Source organism: Pezoporus flaviventris, unplaced genomic scaffold (genome assembly GCF_033815535.1).
Source record: "Pezoporus flaviventris isolate CSIRO_AGI_PZ_B2104156 unplaced genomic scaffold, CSIRO_AGI_Pfla_v1 ptg000112l, whole genome shotgun sequence".
Lineage (NCBI taxonomy): Eukaryota > Metazoa > Chordata > Aves > Psittaciformes > Psittacidae > Pezoporus > Pezoporus flaviventris.
The window spans coordinates 175,538-190,992 of NW_026892660.1; the positions used below are offsets into that span (position 1 = coordinate 175,538).

Below are 15,455 nucleotides of genomic sequence, written 5' to 3' on the forward strand. Positions count from 1 at the left end.
TTTGGAGAAGGGGGTGGAAGGGATGGGGTGGAACCCCCCCCGCCCCACATCTGGAAGGGATTCTGCTGGGAAGGGCGGATAAAGGCTTCCCCCCCCTCAAATTCCTTGGAAACCGCAGAAATCCCGAGGCAGAGCCCAATGGGGGTCACCCCCCAACTGCCCCTCATAGGGGGGACCAGGGCCGGCGTCAATCGAGCTCCTCCGTGGGACAGGACCCCCCCAACCTCACTGCGTTGAACTGAGGGGCTCCGATGTGTGTGCGGGGGGTGGTGAATCCCCCCGTGCTCCCCCCCCCAAGCCCTACAAATCCATCCCAGCTGCGGGGCTCCCTCGGGAACCGATCCCAACCGGACACCGGCAATGTGCCCCCGCCGTGGGGCTGGGGGGGACCCACACATGGACACCTCCCCCCCTCCCCATGTGCCCCCAGGCGCCGGCTCCTCCTTGCCGAGGAGGCAACCGCTCCTTTAAGGCTCGGCCATTCCAAAGCCCGGTCGTAAACTCGGCTCCAATGGCTTCCAAAGGCAGCCCAGACACAAAGGCTCCGGCTCCCCATCCATGCTCTCACCTTCCCGGGGAGCCGGGGGCATTCCCACCCCTTCCCGGTGTGCACGCACATGGAGGCATTGGGAAGGGGGAGCTGCCCCCACAAAGCACCCCTCAGGATCCCATGGGATGCTTGGGATCGCTGCGTCCCCCCCCAGTCCCACATGGATGCAGGAGGGATCCCCAAGCCTTGGGTCCAGCAGCCCATGGTTGAAGTGGGGAAAGGGGGTGACAATGGGGGGGTCCCCATGAGAACAGGGCTGCTGTCAAGGTGGAGGTGGGGGGAACTGCTCCTCCTTCACCCAGCAGCACAGAGCCTGGTGTGGGGCACCCCACTGCCCACCCCCCCCCACGGGTTGGGGGTCCCCCCATGGTCTCCAGCACCAAAGGCTCCTCAATCATTCCTGTTTAATTGGGATCGGGGCTGTAACGAGCTCAGTTCCAACCAGCCCCCACCCCGGGGGCAGCCCCACACCGGAAGGCAGCACCAAGGACGTGCTGGTGGCACTGGTGGCACTGGTGGCACCGGTCCCCCGTGCCCAGGCTCGTCCTGGTCCTTGTGCAATGAGGAAGATGGAACCCAAAGCTCCCGGAGCCCTTGGGCGCTTCCTGCCCCTGGCAGAGGTAGTTGTGCAAGATGGGAAGGAGCCTGCCCTGGGCCCGATTCCCACACGGAATGGGGCTGTGGAGCAGGGAGAGCCCCCTCGGAGGCACCCAGACGGTGTTACCAGCACCTGCGGGGGGCACAGTCTGGCCCCAGCTCTGCCCCACATCGCTGGGGCGGATGGAGGATGTCACACCGTGAGTGGCATGAGAAGGCACATCAGGGCACAGGGACGCCGGTGCCCGGCTCCATGCTCCCACCCGTTGTCCATAGGGATGGATGGAATGGCAACAGGACCCCTCTTGGGGTGCAGGATGGACCTGGGGGGGGGCAGGGCCTCACTCCTGCTTGGGGGTCAGCAGGAGGTGTTGCTCCCATTCCACCTCCACCACCTTGTAGAGCTCCATGGTGGTCCGGGCGTCCTCCACCGAGGAGTGGCCGCTCTTCCCGACCTGTTGGGACAGAGAGCAGGGGGGGGAGCACAGCTTGAGTCACTGCTCTGACACCAGCACCCCAAAAGCCATCACGGAAAGGGGTGGGATGAAGGCAGCTTACAGCCACGGGCAGGGGCATCTTCCACTGGAGCAGGGTGCTCCGAGCCCCATCCAGCCTGGCCCTGAGCACAGCCCCAGCTTCCCTGAGGGATACCTGGATGTCCTTGTGCAGCAGCTCCTTGGCCAGGCGCTTCAGGGACACGGTGGCGTTCTCCGGGAAGCCGCCTTTCCGGTTCAACAACGGCATCTTGGACGTGTCCCGGGTGAGGGCCTGCGGGTGGAAGTACTTGAGCGCCTTGAAGTCGTTGTAGATGGCGTGGCCCACGACGAGCTTCCCGGCGAGGATGCGCAGGATCTGCGGGAGCAGGGTTGGGATCAATGAATGCAGCTTCACGCCATGGATGCGCTACTGCTGCGCTCCGCAGGGATGCGCTCCACGCAAAGCTATGGATGCGCTACTGCTGCCCTCCGCAGGGATGCGCTCCACGCAAAGCTATGGATGCGCTGCTGCTGCCCTCCGCAGGGATGCGCTCCACGCAATCCTATGGATGCGCTACTGCTGCCCTCCACAGGGATGCGCTCCACGCAAAGCTATGGATGCACTACTGCTGCGCTCCACAGGGATGCGCTCCACGCAAAGCTATGGATGCGCTACTGCTGCCCTCCGCAGGGATGCGCTCCACGCAAAGCTATGGATGCGCTACTGCGGCCCTCCGCAGGGATGCGCTCCACGCAAAGCTATGGATGCGCTACTGCTGCCCTCCGCAGGGATGCGCTCCACGCAATCCTATGGATGCGCTACTGCTGCGCTCCACAGGGATGCGCTCCACGCAATGCTATGGATGCGCTACTGCTGCCCTCCGCAGGGATGCGCTCCACCCAATCCGATGGATGTGCTGCTGCTGCCCTCTGCAGGGATGCGCTCCACGCAAAGCTATGGATGCGCTACTGCTGCCCTCCGCAGGGATGCGCTCCACGCAATGTTATGGATGCGCTACTGCTGCCCTCCGCAGGGATGCGCTCCTCACAATACTATGGATGCGCTGCTCCCTCCATCGGGATGCGCTCCGCGCAATGCTATGGATACAGTCCACGCGGTGCTATGGCCGTACTGCTGCCGTCCACAGGGATGTGCTCCACACAATGCTAGGGATGCACTGCTCCTGCCCTCCATAGGGATGTGCTCCATGCAGTGCTATGGATGCACTGCTCCCTCCATAGGGATGTGCTCCATGCAATGCTATGGATGCACTGCTCCCTCCATAGGGATGTGCTCCATGCAATGCTATGGATGCACTGCTCCCTCCATAGAGATGTGCTCCACGCAGTGCTATGCATGTGCTGCATGCAGTGCTATGGATGCACTGCTCCCTCCATAGGGATGTGCTCCGCGCAGTGCTATGGATGTGCTCCATGCAGCGCTATGGATGAGCTCCACACAGTGCTATGCATGTGCTGCATGCAGTGCTATGGATGCACTGCTCCCTCCATAGGGATGTGCTCCGCGCAGTGCTATGGATGTGCTCCATGCAGCGCTATGGATGAGCTCCACGCAGTGCTATGCATGTGCTGCATGCAGTGCTATGGATGCATTGCTCCCTCCATAGGGATGTGCTCCATGCAGTGCTATGGATGAGCTCCATGCAGCGCTATGCATGCTCACCATGCAGTGCTATGGATGTGCTCCATGCAGTGCTATGGATGAGCTCCATGCAGCGCTGTGCATGCTCACCACACAGTGCTATGGATGAGCTCCATGCAGCGCTATGGATGAGCTCCATGCAGTGCTGTGCATGCTCACCACGCAGTGCTATGGATGAGCTCCATGCAGCGCTATGGATGAGCTCCATGCAGTGCTATGGATGTGCTCCATGCAGCGCTATGGATGAGCTCCATGCAACGCTATGCATGCTCACCATGCAGTGCTATGGATGAGCTCCATGCAGCGCTATGCATGCTCACCACGCAGTGCTATGGATGTGCTCCATGCAGCGCTATGCATGCTCACCATGCAGTGCTATGGATGAGCTCCATGCAGTGTTATGGATGTGCTCCATGCAGTGCTATGGATGTGCTCCATGCAGTGCTATGGATGAGCTCCATGCAGCGCTATGGATGAGCTCCATGCAGTGCTATGGATGAGCTCCATGCAGTGCTATGGATGAGCTCCATGCAGCGCTGTGCATGCTCACCACGCAGTGCTATGGCCGCGCTGCTGTCCCCCCCGCCCCGGGGCCAGCCCCTCCCGCCGCCCGCCGCCGTTTCCGCACCTCTTTCCTGGCCGCCACGAACGGGACGGCGCGGGCCATGTGGTGCCGGCGGATCCCGCTCCAGCGGGTGCGGAAGTCCACGACGGGCGCCGCGGGCCGCACGTAGCGGTCGTAGAGCACGGCCCCGCCGTAGCCCACGATGCTGCAGCGGGCCAGGGCGCTGTGCCGCCCGCCGGGCCCCGTGCCCACCATCTCGCAGTCGATGGCCACCACCGCCGCCTCCGCCGCGCCGCCGGGGGGCGCTGCGGGCCCCGGGGAGCCGCTCCCGCCGGGCTCGGAGCTGGGCGAGGCGCGGGCGGGCTCCGGTTCGCGGCTCGGGCCCCGCCGCCGCCGCTCCGCGCGCCGCCGCCGCAGGAAGCGCCGGTGCTTCCGGTTGCCGCGCGAGGCCGCGCGGGGCCGCGCCGGGGGCGCCGCGTGCACGTTGAGGATCAGCTCCGACATCGCGGGACGGGGCCCGGCCCCCCCCCGGTACCGGCGGCACCGGAAGGAGGCGGGGTAACGGCGCGGCGGAAGTGACGCGGTATCGCTGCGCGGCGTTGGCGCGGCTGGAGCGCGGCGGTGAGTGGTGCGCGGCGGCTGAGCGCGGCGGTGACGTCTCGGGTGACGTCACGGCGTTGACCAGACCGGGGGGAGGATGCCCGGTGATGACGTCACGGCTACGGGAAGATGGGGGGAATGGCACGGTCTGATTACGTCACAGCGAGGGAGCCGCATTCCCAGTGACGTCACTGCCCGGTTATGTCATGGGCCTGCCTTAGCTCACAGCCGGGGGAGGGGGGATGACGTCAGAGCCCTAGTGGTGACGTCAGAGTCCCGCGAAACACCCTGGGGTGACATCACAGCCACATGGGTGACATCACAGCTCCAAGGGGACACACACACCCCACCCCCATGACATCACAGCCACAGGGGAACCCTCAGGATGATGTCATAGCCCCAGGATGACATCACACACCCAGGATGATGTAACACCACGTGATGACGTCACACCCCCGGATGACATCACACACACTCCTCCCGCCAGGGCTCCACCATGGCCGCCTCCCCCCGCGGGACCCTGCAGTGGGAGCAGCAGCGTGCGGCCGACATCGTCCGACTCCTGTCCCTGTACCGGCCCCTGCTCGACGCCTGCGTCATCGTGAGTGACCCCCCGTGCGCATCCCATGTCCCACATGTACCCCCATACCCATCCCATGTACCCCGTGTACCACCATACCCATCCCATGTACCCCCATACCCATCCCATGTACCCCGTGTACCACCATACCCATCCCATGTACCCCATGTACCCCCATACACATCCCATGTACCCCCATACCCATCTCATGTACCCCCATATCCCCCCATACCCATCCCATGTACCCCATGTACCCCCTTACACATCCCATGTACCCCCATACCCATCCCATGTACCCCATGTACCCCCATATCCCCCCATGTACCCCATGTACCCCCATATCCCCCATGTACCCCCATACCCATCCCATGTACCCCCATACCCATCCCATGTACCCCATGTACCCCCATATCCCCCCATGTACCCCCATATGCCCCCATGTACCCCCATACACATCCCATGTACCCCCATATCCCCCCATACCCATCCCATATCCCCCCATACCCATCCCATACCCCCCTTACACATCCCATATCCCCCCATACCCATCCCATATCCCCCCCATGCCGCCCATACCCATCCCATATCCCCCATACCCATCCCATATCCCCCCATATCCCCCATACCCATCCCATATCCCCCCATTCCCCCCATATCCCCCATACCCATCCCATATCCCCCCATATCCCCCCCTCTTTTCCCACTGCCCCCTCTCCCGCAGGATTTCTTCGCCGAGGGGCTGTGGGCGCAGCTCCCCCCTCCCTGGCAAACAGCTCTGGGCTCCGCCGCTCCCCCCCATCTCGCCCGCCTCCTGGGGGGGCCGGAGCCGGGGGGCCCGGGGCCGCTCTGGCCCCTCTCCCTCTTGGCCTTCGCCGCCGCCGCCCGGGCCCTCTCCTTCCCGCGGGGCCCCCCCGGTGCCGCCCCGCGCCCCCCGTGCCAGAGCCGCCGCCTGCACCCGCTGCTCCGCCGCCACGTCAAGCCCAAGAAGCAGCACGAGATCCGGCGCCTGGGCAAGGTGGGGACCCCCCCCCCCCCCAGAACCTGCACCGGGACCCCCCAAACCCCCCCCCTCCATCACCCTCCTGTGCCCACAGCTCCTGCAGCGCCTCAGCCAGGCCACCGGCTGCACGCGCGTGGTGGACGTCGGAGCGGGGCAGGTAGGAACGGGGGTGTGGGGGGGCTCCGTTGTGTCCCCATTGTCTGAGTGTGCCCCCCCCCCTTCCCCAGGGCCACCTCTCCCGGTTCCTGGCCTTCGGCCTCGGGCTCTCGGTGACGGCGGTGGAAGGCGACGGCCGCTTGGCCGGTGCCGCCGAACGCTTCGACCGGGAGCTGCTGCGGGAGCTGCACAAAGCGGGGGGAGCCGCCCCCCACCCCCGGCGCCGCGGCCCCCCCCGGTCCCGCTCCGCGCTCACCCCCCGGGGTCCCCAGCACATCCCGGGCCGCTTGGACCCGGCGCTGCCCTGGGGGGAGTTCCTGTTACCCCCGGACCCCCCCGCTCCCGCTGCCCGCAACCCCTTGGGGGGCCCGGGGGGGGCCGCGGACGGGGCGCGGGTGCTGGTAACGGGGCTCCACGCCTGCGGGGACCTGAGCCCGGCGCTGCTGCGGCACTTCGCCCGCAGCCCCTCGGTGGCCGCCGTGGCCTCCGTCGGCTGCTGCTACATGAAGCTCTCGACCCCCCCCGGGTACCCGCTCAGCGCCTGGGTCTCGGCCTTACCGGGCCATGAGCTCTCGTACCGGGCGCGGGAGAGCGCCTGCCACGCGCTGGAGCAGTACCGGGACCGCCTGGCGGGGGGGGGCAGCCCCCGCCTCAGGGCTCACTGCTACCGGGCTGTGCTCGAGACCCTCATCCGGGGGGCCCGGCCCGGCCTCCGGCGCCCGGGGGTGCAGACGGTGAAGAAGGCGCATGCCCTCAGCTTCCCGCAGTGAGTACGGGGGGGGAACCCCCTCGGGGTGCTCCCCAGTGAGGTCTTGGGGGGGGACACACACTAATAGGGGTCCCCAGTGAGGTTTGGGGGAGGGACCCACTAATAAGGGGGTGGGGGGACACTAATAAGGATCCCCAGTGAGGTCTTAGGGGGACCCACACTAATAGGGGTCCCCAGTGAGTTTGGGGCGGGGGGGACACAAATAAGGGTTCCCAGTGAGGTCTTGGGGGGACACACACACTAATAAGGGTCCCCATTGAGTTTGGGGTGGGGGGACACTAATAAGGATCCCCAGTGAGGTCTTGGGGACACACACACTAGTAAGGGTCCCCACTGAGGTGTGGGGGAGGGACACACAAATAAGGGTGCCCAGTGGGGTTTGGGGGGGGAGCCCCATTAGTGTCCCCCAGTGACTTTGGGTTGTGGGGGGCAGCCCCTCAGTGAGTTTGGGGTTGGGGGGACCCCCTTCAGTCCATTCTCCCGCCCTCATTGTGTGTGTTGTGTACCCCCCCCCCCCCCCAGATACGCCCGCCTGGGGCTGCCCCGCGTGGGGCTGGATCCTGCCTCCATCCCGCTGGATTCGGATGCCGTCGGGACCATGCTGGAGCAGCAGCACAAGGTCGTGGCCTTCTTCAGCCTCACGCTGCTGCTGGCGCCGCTGGTGGAGACCCTCATCCTCCTGGACCGGCTGCTCTACCTGCGCGAGCGCGGTGGGTGCCCGGCGCTGGCACTGGGGGGACGGTGACACCGGCACCGGTGCCATCACTGAGCCCCCCCGTGTCCCCACAGGCTTCCACTGCGCCCTCGTGCCCCTCTTCGACCCCCGGTTCTCCCCCCGGAACCTGGTGCTGGTGGCTGCGCGCTGTCCCCTGGGCACGGTGCTCGCAGGGCTGGAGGAGGAGGATGGCAGCGAGGATGAAGCTGAGTCCCCCCCAGAGGAACAGAGCCCCCTGGCACAATAAACCCCCCATGGGGCAGAGTGAGAGGTCTTTATTGCTTGGAGGGGGGGTGTCCAGTGCCCCCCACTTAGTACCAGTAGGATTTCTTAGCCCTGCGCGTCTCCACTATGTCCATTGCATCCATGATCTCCTCCTCGAAGGTCTTCAGGGACGGCACGTACGTCTTCTGCATCGCATCCTCCACCGACGTGTCCTTTGGGCCATCTGCGTGCAAAGGGACAGCGTTGACCCCCCCCCACCGTGCTCTGTGTGTGTGTCCCCGCTCCCATCTCGTTGTCCCCACGTCCCCACGCACCGATCCACTGCTCGGGGACGATGCCGTCGCGGCGCGGCTGCAGCGGCACGGGGATGATGCGGCCGCTGCGCAGGGACACGCGGACGCGCTCGCCCTCCTCCGTGTAACGCCACTGCACCTCCGTGGGCTTCCTGGCACCAAGGAGCAGCTTCAATACGGGGGGGGAGTGTCACAACAGCGTCCCCCCCCCATCACCACCAGTGCCCGTTACCGGTCCTCAGGGTCCACCAGCGTGATCTGGCTGAGCAGCAGCGGCGCCTCGCTCGCGATGTAGGTGCCGCCGATGTAGCGGTAGTGCTGCCATGGGGATGGGGGGGTCACCATCGGCACCCCCAGCCTGTGCCTGTCCGTCTCCCCCCCCAAGCACCCAGCTCCATCCTCACCGTGTTCAGCCCCTCCACCACCACCCAGTTGCGGGCGCGCACGACCTGGGTGACCATCGCCTGCTTCCCCGCGTCCTTCCCGCTCAGCACCTGCACCTGCGGCAGGGGGAGAACCGGGGCTCAACGGGCACGGCCCCGTTAGCGGGGATGGGGGCAGTACGGAGGGGGCCGTGCTCTCACCGTGTCCCCCTGGAACACCTTCCACTCCTCGCTGTCGATGGGCTCCACCAGGACCCTGCGGCGCCGCTGCCCCGGCGGGTTCCGGCGCCGCGCGGCCGCCGTGTCCGGGGGCCACGTCCCGTGCCGGTAACCGGGGGGAAGCCGCGCCGCTGCCAGCACGGCCGAGAGGCGCATGGCTGGGGGGGGGGGTAACGCTGAGACCCCCATGGGGCACACGGAGGCCCCCATGGGTGCTGTGACACGGGGGGGACACCCCGGGTCCCTCATAGATGCTCACCCCCGCAAAGGCACCCCCTGAACGTGGAGACCCCCCCATAGGGCCCCCTATAGAGCCTCCAGTGCCAAGGGGACCCCCATAGGCCCCCGGTGCCCCCCGGTACCGCGACCCCCGCCCTCACCTCCGGTTTCAGCGCCCTCCGGTCCACGAGGGGGGCGTGGCCTGGCGCGGTGCACGCCGGGAGGCGTAGTCCCGCGAGGGGCAGCGGCGGCGCGGTGCACGCTGGGAGTTGTAGTCCTTCATGCACCCACGCGCACTCTGGGCCTGCGCAGTGCTTCGCGGCGTGGTGCACGCTGGGAGTTGTAGTCCTTCACCCGCCCCGCTCCTGCGCGGAGCATTGCCGCCGCGGTGCACGCTGGGAGTTGTAGTCCACCCCCTCCCACCGGTGTCCGGGCCCGGGCCCTCTCTGGAGCCCGCTCTCCCTCTCCGCCGCCCTGCGGGGCTCCACACGCGAGGCCGGGGCTCGCCCGCGGCCCTCCCGGGGGCCGCTGGGAGCTGTAGTCCCGGCCGCGGCTCCATTTTCTCCCCGGCCCGGCGCAAAGGAGCCGCGAGGCCCGGCGGAAGCGCTTTAAAAAGGCAGGAATCGCTTTTATTGTCCCGGAGCCGCTCAGCCCCCGGGGCTCGCTGCGGGGAGCATGCACGGGAGCGGGGCCCACGCCCGCCTCTCGCCTCCTTCCGGCCTCGCGCTCGGCTCCTGGGCTCCTTCTCCTCTGGCCACGACGAGCAGCACCCAAGGGAGCACAATGGGGCCGGGCCCGACCCCGCTACAGGCTGCAATGGGGACACAGACACAGGGCAGCGCTCAGGGTGCGCTGGCTCCATCGCTCCCAATGGAACCCCGCTATGGGCTGCAATGGGGACACAGACACAGGGCAGCGCTCAGGGTGCGCTGGCTCCATCGCTCCCAATGGAACCCCGCTACAGGCTGCAATGGGGACACAGACACAGGGCAGCGCTCAGGGTGCACTGACTCCATCTCTCCCAACGGAGCCCCTGGGTGCGCTCTCACCTCTCCTCGTGGTCTCTGAGCTCCTCCGGACCCATCCCCGTGGCCTCTGGCACGGCCCCGGCGCTGTTCTTGTCCCCATCGCCCGCGTTCACCTTCGCCGCCTCCTCCTCGGGGGGCTCCTCGTTGGCTTTGGGGCCCTCCTGCCCCTCCGCTTCCTTGGGGCGCTTGGGGGAGTTCTGGGCACGGAGAAGCGATGCTCAGCCCGGCCTGGACCCCCGGACCCCCCCTCCCATTGCCTGCGGTGCCGTTCCCGGTGTCCTCCTCCTACCTGGGCAGCGTCGTCCGCCCGGCGCTTGGCCCCGGCCCTCTCGGCGCGCTCCCTGGCCTGCTCGTCGATCACCAGCTGCCCCTCCTCGTCGCTGCTGCCCTCGGCGCTGCCTTTCTTGGCCCCATCGCCCTCCGGCTCCCGCGCGCCCGCCTCGGAGCAGGTCTGCTTCTGGGTGGGCTGCAGGGAATCGCATAGGGATTGCAGAGGGAATCGTATAGGGATTGCATAGGGAAACGTGTAGGGATTGTATAGGGAAACATATAGGGATTGCATAGGGAAATGTATAGGGATTGCAGAGGGAAACGTATAGGGAATCACATAGGGATTGCATAGGGAAATGTATAGGGAATCATATAGGGATTGCATAGGGAAACGTATAGGGATTGTATAGGGAAACATATAGGGATTGCATAGGGAAATGTATAGGGATTGCAGAGGGAAACGTATAGGGATTGCATAGGGAAACATATAGGGATTGCATAGGGAAACGTATAGGGATTGCAGAGGAAAACGTATAGGGATTGCATAGGGAAACATATAGGGATTGCATAGGGAAACGTATAGGGATTGCAGAGGAAAACGTATAGGGAATCACATAGGGATTGCACAGGGAAACGTATAGGGATTGCAGAGGGAATCGTATAGGGATTGCAGAGGGAATCATGTAGGGATTGCAGAGGGAATCATGTAGGGATTGCAGAGGGAAACGTATAGGGAATCACATAGGGATTGCATAGGGAAATGTATAGGGAATCATATAGGGATTGTATAGAGAAACATATAGGGATTGCATAGCGAAACGTATAGGGATTGTATAGGGAAACGTATAGGGATTGTATAGGGAAACGTATAGGGATTGTATAGGGAAACATATAGGGATTGCATAGCGAAACGTATAGGGATTGCAGAGGGAATCGTATAGGGATTGCTTAGGGAATTGCATAGGGATCGTATCGGGAATCACACAAGGAATCACATAGGGAATCATGTAGGGAATCGCATAGGGATCACATAGGGAATTGCATAGGGAATCACGCAGGGAATTGCATAGAGGTCGCGTAGGGAATCATACAGAATCACATAGGGATTGTGTAGGGAATCACACAGGAAATCACACAGGGAATCCCGTAGGAATGCCGCACATGGAATGGCCCTCCAGGCACCACCGACCTGATAGCCGGAGGCTTTCACTGTGGGGTTGTTCTCGATCTCCCAGAGGCCCTCGCTGAAGCCTTTCCTCTTGTTGGGCTTCCCAAACTTCTCCTTGCATTCCTCATAGGGGAAGAGGTCTTTGGGCCCCAGGAACGCCCTGCTCGGGATGCAGGGAGCAGTCAGGGATGGATCCCGCCTCGCCCCATGCCCATAGGGTAGCGCTGCCTCGCCCCCCCCCGGCCCCACTCACGTCTCGTGGGTCCCGAAGAAGAACACTTGGTATTTGTTGGAGGAGGATTTGACTGCAGCTTCCGGCATCTCGTCAATCTGGGGGATGCAGGGAATGGGATGAGCATCGGGAACACCCGGGTACCGCATCCAACCGCACACAGCTTGGGAGAGCAGCAGCAGCCACCTTTGGGAATCACCCTTCTCCCACCCCATGGGTGGCCGCTCTAAGCTCTTGTCTGGCTCAGGTGGATCCAGGCAGGAGCCGTCGCTTCCATTGGGATCGGAGGGGGGGGATAAAGAGGAGGTGTTGGGGCTCTCAGTGCTGGACGACCCCCCCCCCGATGCTGCCATGATCCCGGTGCTGTCGGGTGCCACTTCCCTGAGCACGAAAATTCCCGAGGTGCCAAATGGGAATAGAGCGAAAGCGACTCCGGTGGCTTTAAATAGCAGCTAAAAATAACACAAACACCCCCCCCCCCCGGGCTCCAGGAGCCAGCAATCCCCAAAGGAAGCCTGCAAGGAGCCGAGCAGGCCCTTGGGGTGCTGGGTCCCATTCCCCCCCAGTGTCCCCCACTCCCCTGCCTCCCAAACCAGCCAATGGGGTACTCAAAGGCCTGACCCGGCTGAGGGTTTCCTTCCCAGAGCTGGGAATACCGCCCGGCTTCATCCCCTGCATCCAGCACTGACAGATGCTGTTGTCCCAAGGGGCTGCAGGCATCGGGAATGAGCGGGAAGCTGCTGCAAGCATTCCCTGCTCCCAGGGAGCTGGACCAGGATGCGCCTCCGTTGCCATCCCCCCTGCCCAAATGCAGGCGGGAGCATCCCTCTTCCCAGCTCCAGGGGGTGATTTGGGATCGTGCCCTACCCGACCCCCCCCATGGCAGCGCCATCCTGCCCCAAAGCTTCCCCTGTCCCCTCCAAACACATGGAGGCATTCCAGGGGCAGGGATGAGCGAAGCGGGGATGCTCTCACCCTCACAGCGCCTTCTCCCGGGTCATTCCCAGGGTGATGCAGCAAAGGCTCAGCATCCCAGGTGGGAACACGGCCCCCGACCCCCCCCCCATAGTGCTGGTTCCAACCCTCTTCCCTAAGGAATGCCGCTGAGGACACGGTTTGGGTCGAAGGGACCCTCTCCAACTGGGAACAGCCTCATCCGGACATGGAGCACCAGGACCCATCCATGGCCAAAGTCATGCCTGGGGGCCACAGATGGGGCGGGTGAGCGGGGCCCCAGCACCCCACCCTTATCCCTGCGCCCCTGCACCTCCCATGGGGCTCTATCAGCAGGGCCAGGTGGGTGGTGCCCCACTGAGGCCCGCGATAGCACCCATGGGTGCTGGGGGGGGGCACAAACAGCCCTGGCCCAGGCCCTGCTCCTGCTTGGGCCATCCCATCGCAGGGTAAAGCGCACCCGGTGCTGTCCCCGTCCTGTTCCCCCCCGGCACTGGGGGGCACTGGGAGCAAGCGGCTCCAGAGCGCGCCTGGGCACGAGCCCCACTTGGACTCTGCCCCCAACCTCTGCTCCTGCCCTTTGTGACTGGTCCATGGGGCAGGAGCGGGCAAAGGGAGGTCCCAGGATCCCGAAGGCAGGGCTGGGAGCAGCCCCCCCACGCCTCAGGTCCCCCCCATAGGGAATGGGATTCATTGCTATGGGGGGGGGGGGCCGGGGTGAGCCCGAGCCCCAGGACCATGTGGCCCCATCGCACCCATGGGGCTGCTCCCAGCACCCACCAGCCCCGGCCCACAGCTTCCCTGGATTCAGCCCCAAAGGGGATCCAACCTGGCCACAGGGAGCCCCCCCTCCTGCCCCACAGTGCCTGGCAATGGGGAATGGGAGCCTGGCGCAGGGCATTCCAGTCCCTGCTGTGATCCCACCTCATCCCAGTGGGTTCTGGCTGTATGGATGAGGGCTGCGATGCGAGGAAGAGGATGGAGGTGCGTGTGCGAGGCAGCTCCTCTGCCTGCCTCAGTTTCCCCTCTCTTTAGCGCTGCCCCATTGAACTGAAGGGGGGGGCAGGGGGTAGCACGGAGCCGCCGCCATAACCCTGAGCTCCCCGTGGTGCTTCCAGCTTTCCCTTTGCCATTCCTGCTCCTTCCCTCGCCATTCCAGCCACACCTGGTCGGGAGCAACCATCCCAGCGCGTTTCATCACAGCACCCCATTAGTCACGGGGTTAGTCACCGGAGGGAGCGGTGACGGGGGGGGGGGGGGGTCAACACCCCACATCCCCCCTTTATCCCCCCCTATCCCTCATGGAAAACCTGTTCCATGATGGTGGATCCCTGCGGCTCCTCCTCGCAAAGCCGCTGCCAAAGCCGAGCGCTTCCCAACCCCCTCCGCGGCCTCCCCGCCAGAGCCCTACAAACCAAACAAAAGTTATTCAAAGCCGGGGGGGGGGGGGGAAGGAGGAGGGAATGGTCGGGAATGGTCGGGAATGGTTGGGAATGTCGCGAATGGTGGCGAGGGGATTCCTCCCCTGCGCTCCTTTGATTCGGGAAGGAGGGGGTTTCGCGGCCCGGTTTGCAACAAGGCCGGGAAGAGGGGGCGGGGGGGGGGGGGAACATTCCATGGATTCAACTGCATCGGGAAGTGCTCCCTAGAACCCCAACCGCATCCCCAGGCCGGAGCTTCCCACCGGGATCAAGCTGGATGCATCCCGCTGTGCGCGGCCCATGCGCTGCCCCCCCCCCCCCCCCCCCGCGCCGGGGGCTTTGGGGTCCCCAGCGATGCGCAGGGATCATCCCCCCCCCCCCATTCATAATGGGATTGGGAATGCCGCCCGGCAGCCGGGAATGGGGCTGGGGGCCTGGCACATGGGGGGGGAGGGGGGGCACCTGCGTCGACACCCCCACGTGTGGGTGCTCCCCCCCCAAACTCCGTCCCAACTCCTCCATAACATCCATTATCCAGAGCCCAACTCCCGGCCCCCCATGGCCAGCGCCGATTGGAAGGCCACGGGGGTCACAATAGGATGATATTGGAGGGGGGAGGGGATTTTCCCATAGGAACCCAACCTGGGGGGGGCTCCCCCATTCCCACCCGTCCCCTCCACACCCCCCAAGAGAGAAGGCGAGGAAACGGCACTAAAGGGGCCCGGGACGCGGGTCCCGGTGCCCCCAAACCCCATTAAAACACCCACAAAGCGCTTCCCCCCCCCCCCAACTTTTCCACCCCGCGGCCTTACATAAGGCACCGGTAAAGTTGGATCCAAGCGGGAGTCCCGCGTGTGTCCGTCCCCGCCGTCCCCCCCCCCCCATTCCCGGTTCACCGGCCGCGTTATGCAACGGGGAGCACCGGGAAAAGGGGGGAGGGGGGAAGGATGAAACCGGGTCCCGTTGGTGTCGTCCCCCCCCCTTTTCCTCGTTGCTTACCCGGGCGGGCCAGTGCGGGTACCCCTTCATCTTGGCAAAGACCAGGTCCCCGCATTTGTATTCCTTCTGCCGGTTGGACCGGGACATCTTCGCTGCCGCCGCTCCCGGTGCAGCCGAGAGGAAGGGGGGAAAGGGGGGGAAAGGGGGAGAAGGGGGAAAAAAAGGGGGGGGGGTCAAAGCCGAAGTTTAGGACGCGAACCCCTAAAGCGGGAGGGATCCGCACGGCGGGGGAGGGGGGGGGGGAAGGAGAAAGAAGGAGGAGGAGGAAGGGACCCGGCGCTTCCTCCTGCCCCCCGGTGCGGCGGGGCCCGGTCCCGAGCCCTGTGGGGGGGCAGCCCCGGGGTTAGAGGCGGCGCGGAGCGGGTCCGCGCCC

The 15,455-nt window shown here is 65.1% G+C and overlaps 4 protein-coding genes across 5 annotated transcripts; 1 reads left to right on the forward strand and 3 right to left on the reverse strand.

Moving 5' to 3' along the window:
• Nucleotides 1-749: 749 nt before the first annotated feature.
• On the reverse strand, nucleotides 750-4,355 carry ISG20L2 (interferon stimulated exonuclease gene 20 like 2). Its single transcript, XM_061477958.1, has 3 exons — nucleotides 3,915-4,355; nucleotides 1,799-1,999; nucleotides 750-1,602 (listed from the first exon to the last, which is right to left on the reverse strand). The coding sequence occupies exons 1-3, from the start codon at nucleotides 4,353-4,355 to the stop codon at nucleotides 1,489-1,491; spliced, it is 756 nt and encodes a 251-aa protein (XP_061333942.1). The 3' UTR covers nucleotides 750-1,488.
• Nucleotides 4,356-4,923: 568 nt separating this feature from the next.
• Nucleotides 4,924-7,918, forward strand: METTL25B (methyltransferase like 25B). Its single transcript, XM_061477955.1, has 6 exons — nucleotides 4,924-5,052; nucleotides 5,753-6,046; nucleotides 6,126-6,188; nucleotides 6,259-6,953; nucleotides 7,479-7,666; nucleotides 7,746-7,918. The coding sequence occupies exons 1-6, from the start codon at nucleotides 4,948-4,950 to the stop codon at nucleotides 7,916-7,918; spliced, it is 1,518 nt and encodes a 505-aa protein (XP_061333939.1). The 5' UTR covers nucleotides 4,924-4,947.
• Nucleotides 7,919-7,931: 13 nt separating this feature from the next.
• MRPL24 (mitochondrial ribosomal protein L24) lies at nucleotides 7,932-10,479 on the reverse strand. Its single transcript, XM_061477957.1, has 6 exons — nucleotides 10,457-10,479; nucleotides 8,774-8,949; nucleotides 8,594-8,689; nucleotides 8,422-8,507; nucleotides 8,211-8,341; nucleotides 7,932-8,119 (listed from the first exon to the last, which is right to left on the reverse strand). Exons 2-6 carry the CDS (start codon nucleotides 8,945-8,947, stop codon nucleotides 7,983-7,985), a joined length of 624 nt encoding a protein of 207 aa, XP_061333941.1. The 5' UTR covers nucleotides 8,948-8,949; nucleotides 10,457-10,479; the 3' UTR covers nucleotides 7,932-7,982.
• Nucleotides 9,800-15,355, reverse strand: HDGF (heparin binding growth factor). Of its 2 annotated transcripts, none has more exons than XM_061477960.1 (6): nucleotides 15,083-15,355; nucleotides 11,730-11,806; nucleotides 11,498-11,636; nucleotides 10,328-10,504; nucleotides 10,060-10,235; nucleotides 9,800-9,821 (listed from the first exon to the last, which is right to left on the reverse strand). In XM_061477960.1, the coding sequence occupies exons 1-6, from the start codon at nucleotides 15,167-15,169 to the stop codon at nucleotides 9,815-9,817; spliced, it is 663 nt and encodes a 220-aa protein (XP_061333944.1). In that variant the 5' UTR covers nucleotides 15,170-15,355; the 3' UTR covers nucleotides 9,800-9,814. The 2 variants fall into 2 exon arrangements, with proteins under 2 accessions (XP_061333944.1, XP_061333945.1); XM_061477961.1 differs by lacking the exon at nucleotides 15,083-15,355 and adding an exon at nucleotides 14,896-14,956.
• Nucleotides 15,356-15,455: the final 100 nt, after the last annotated feature.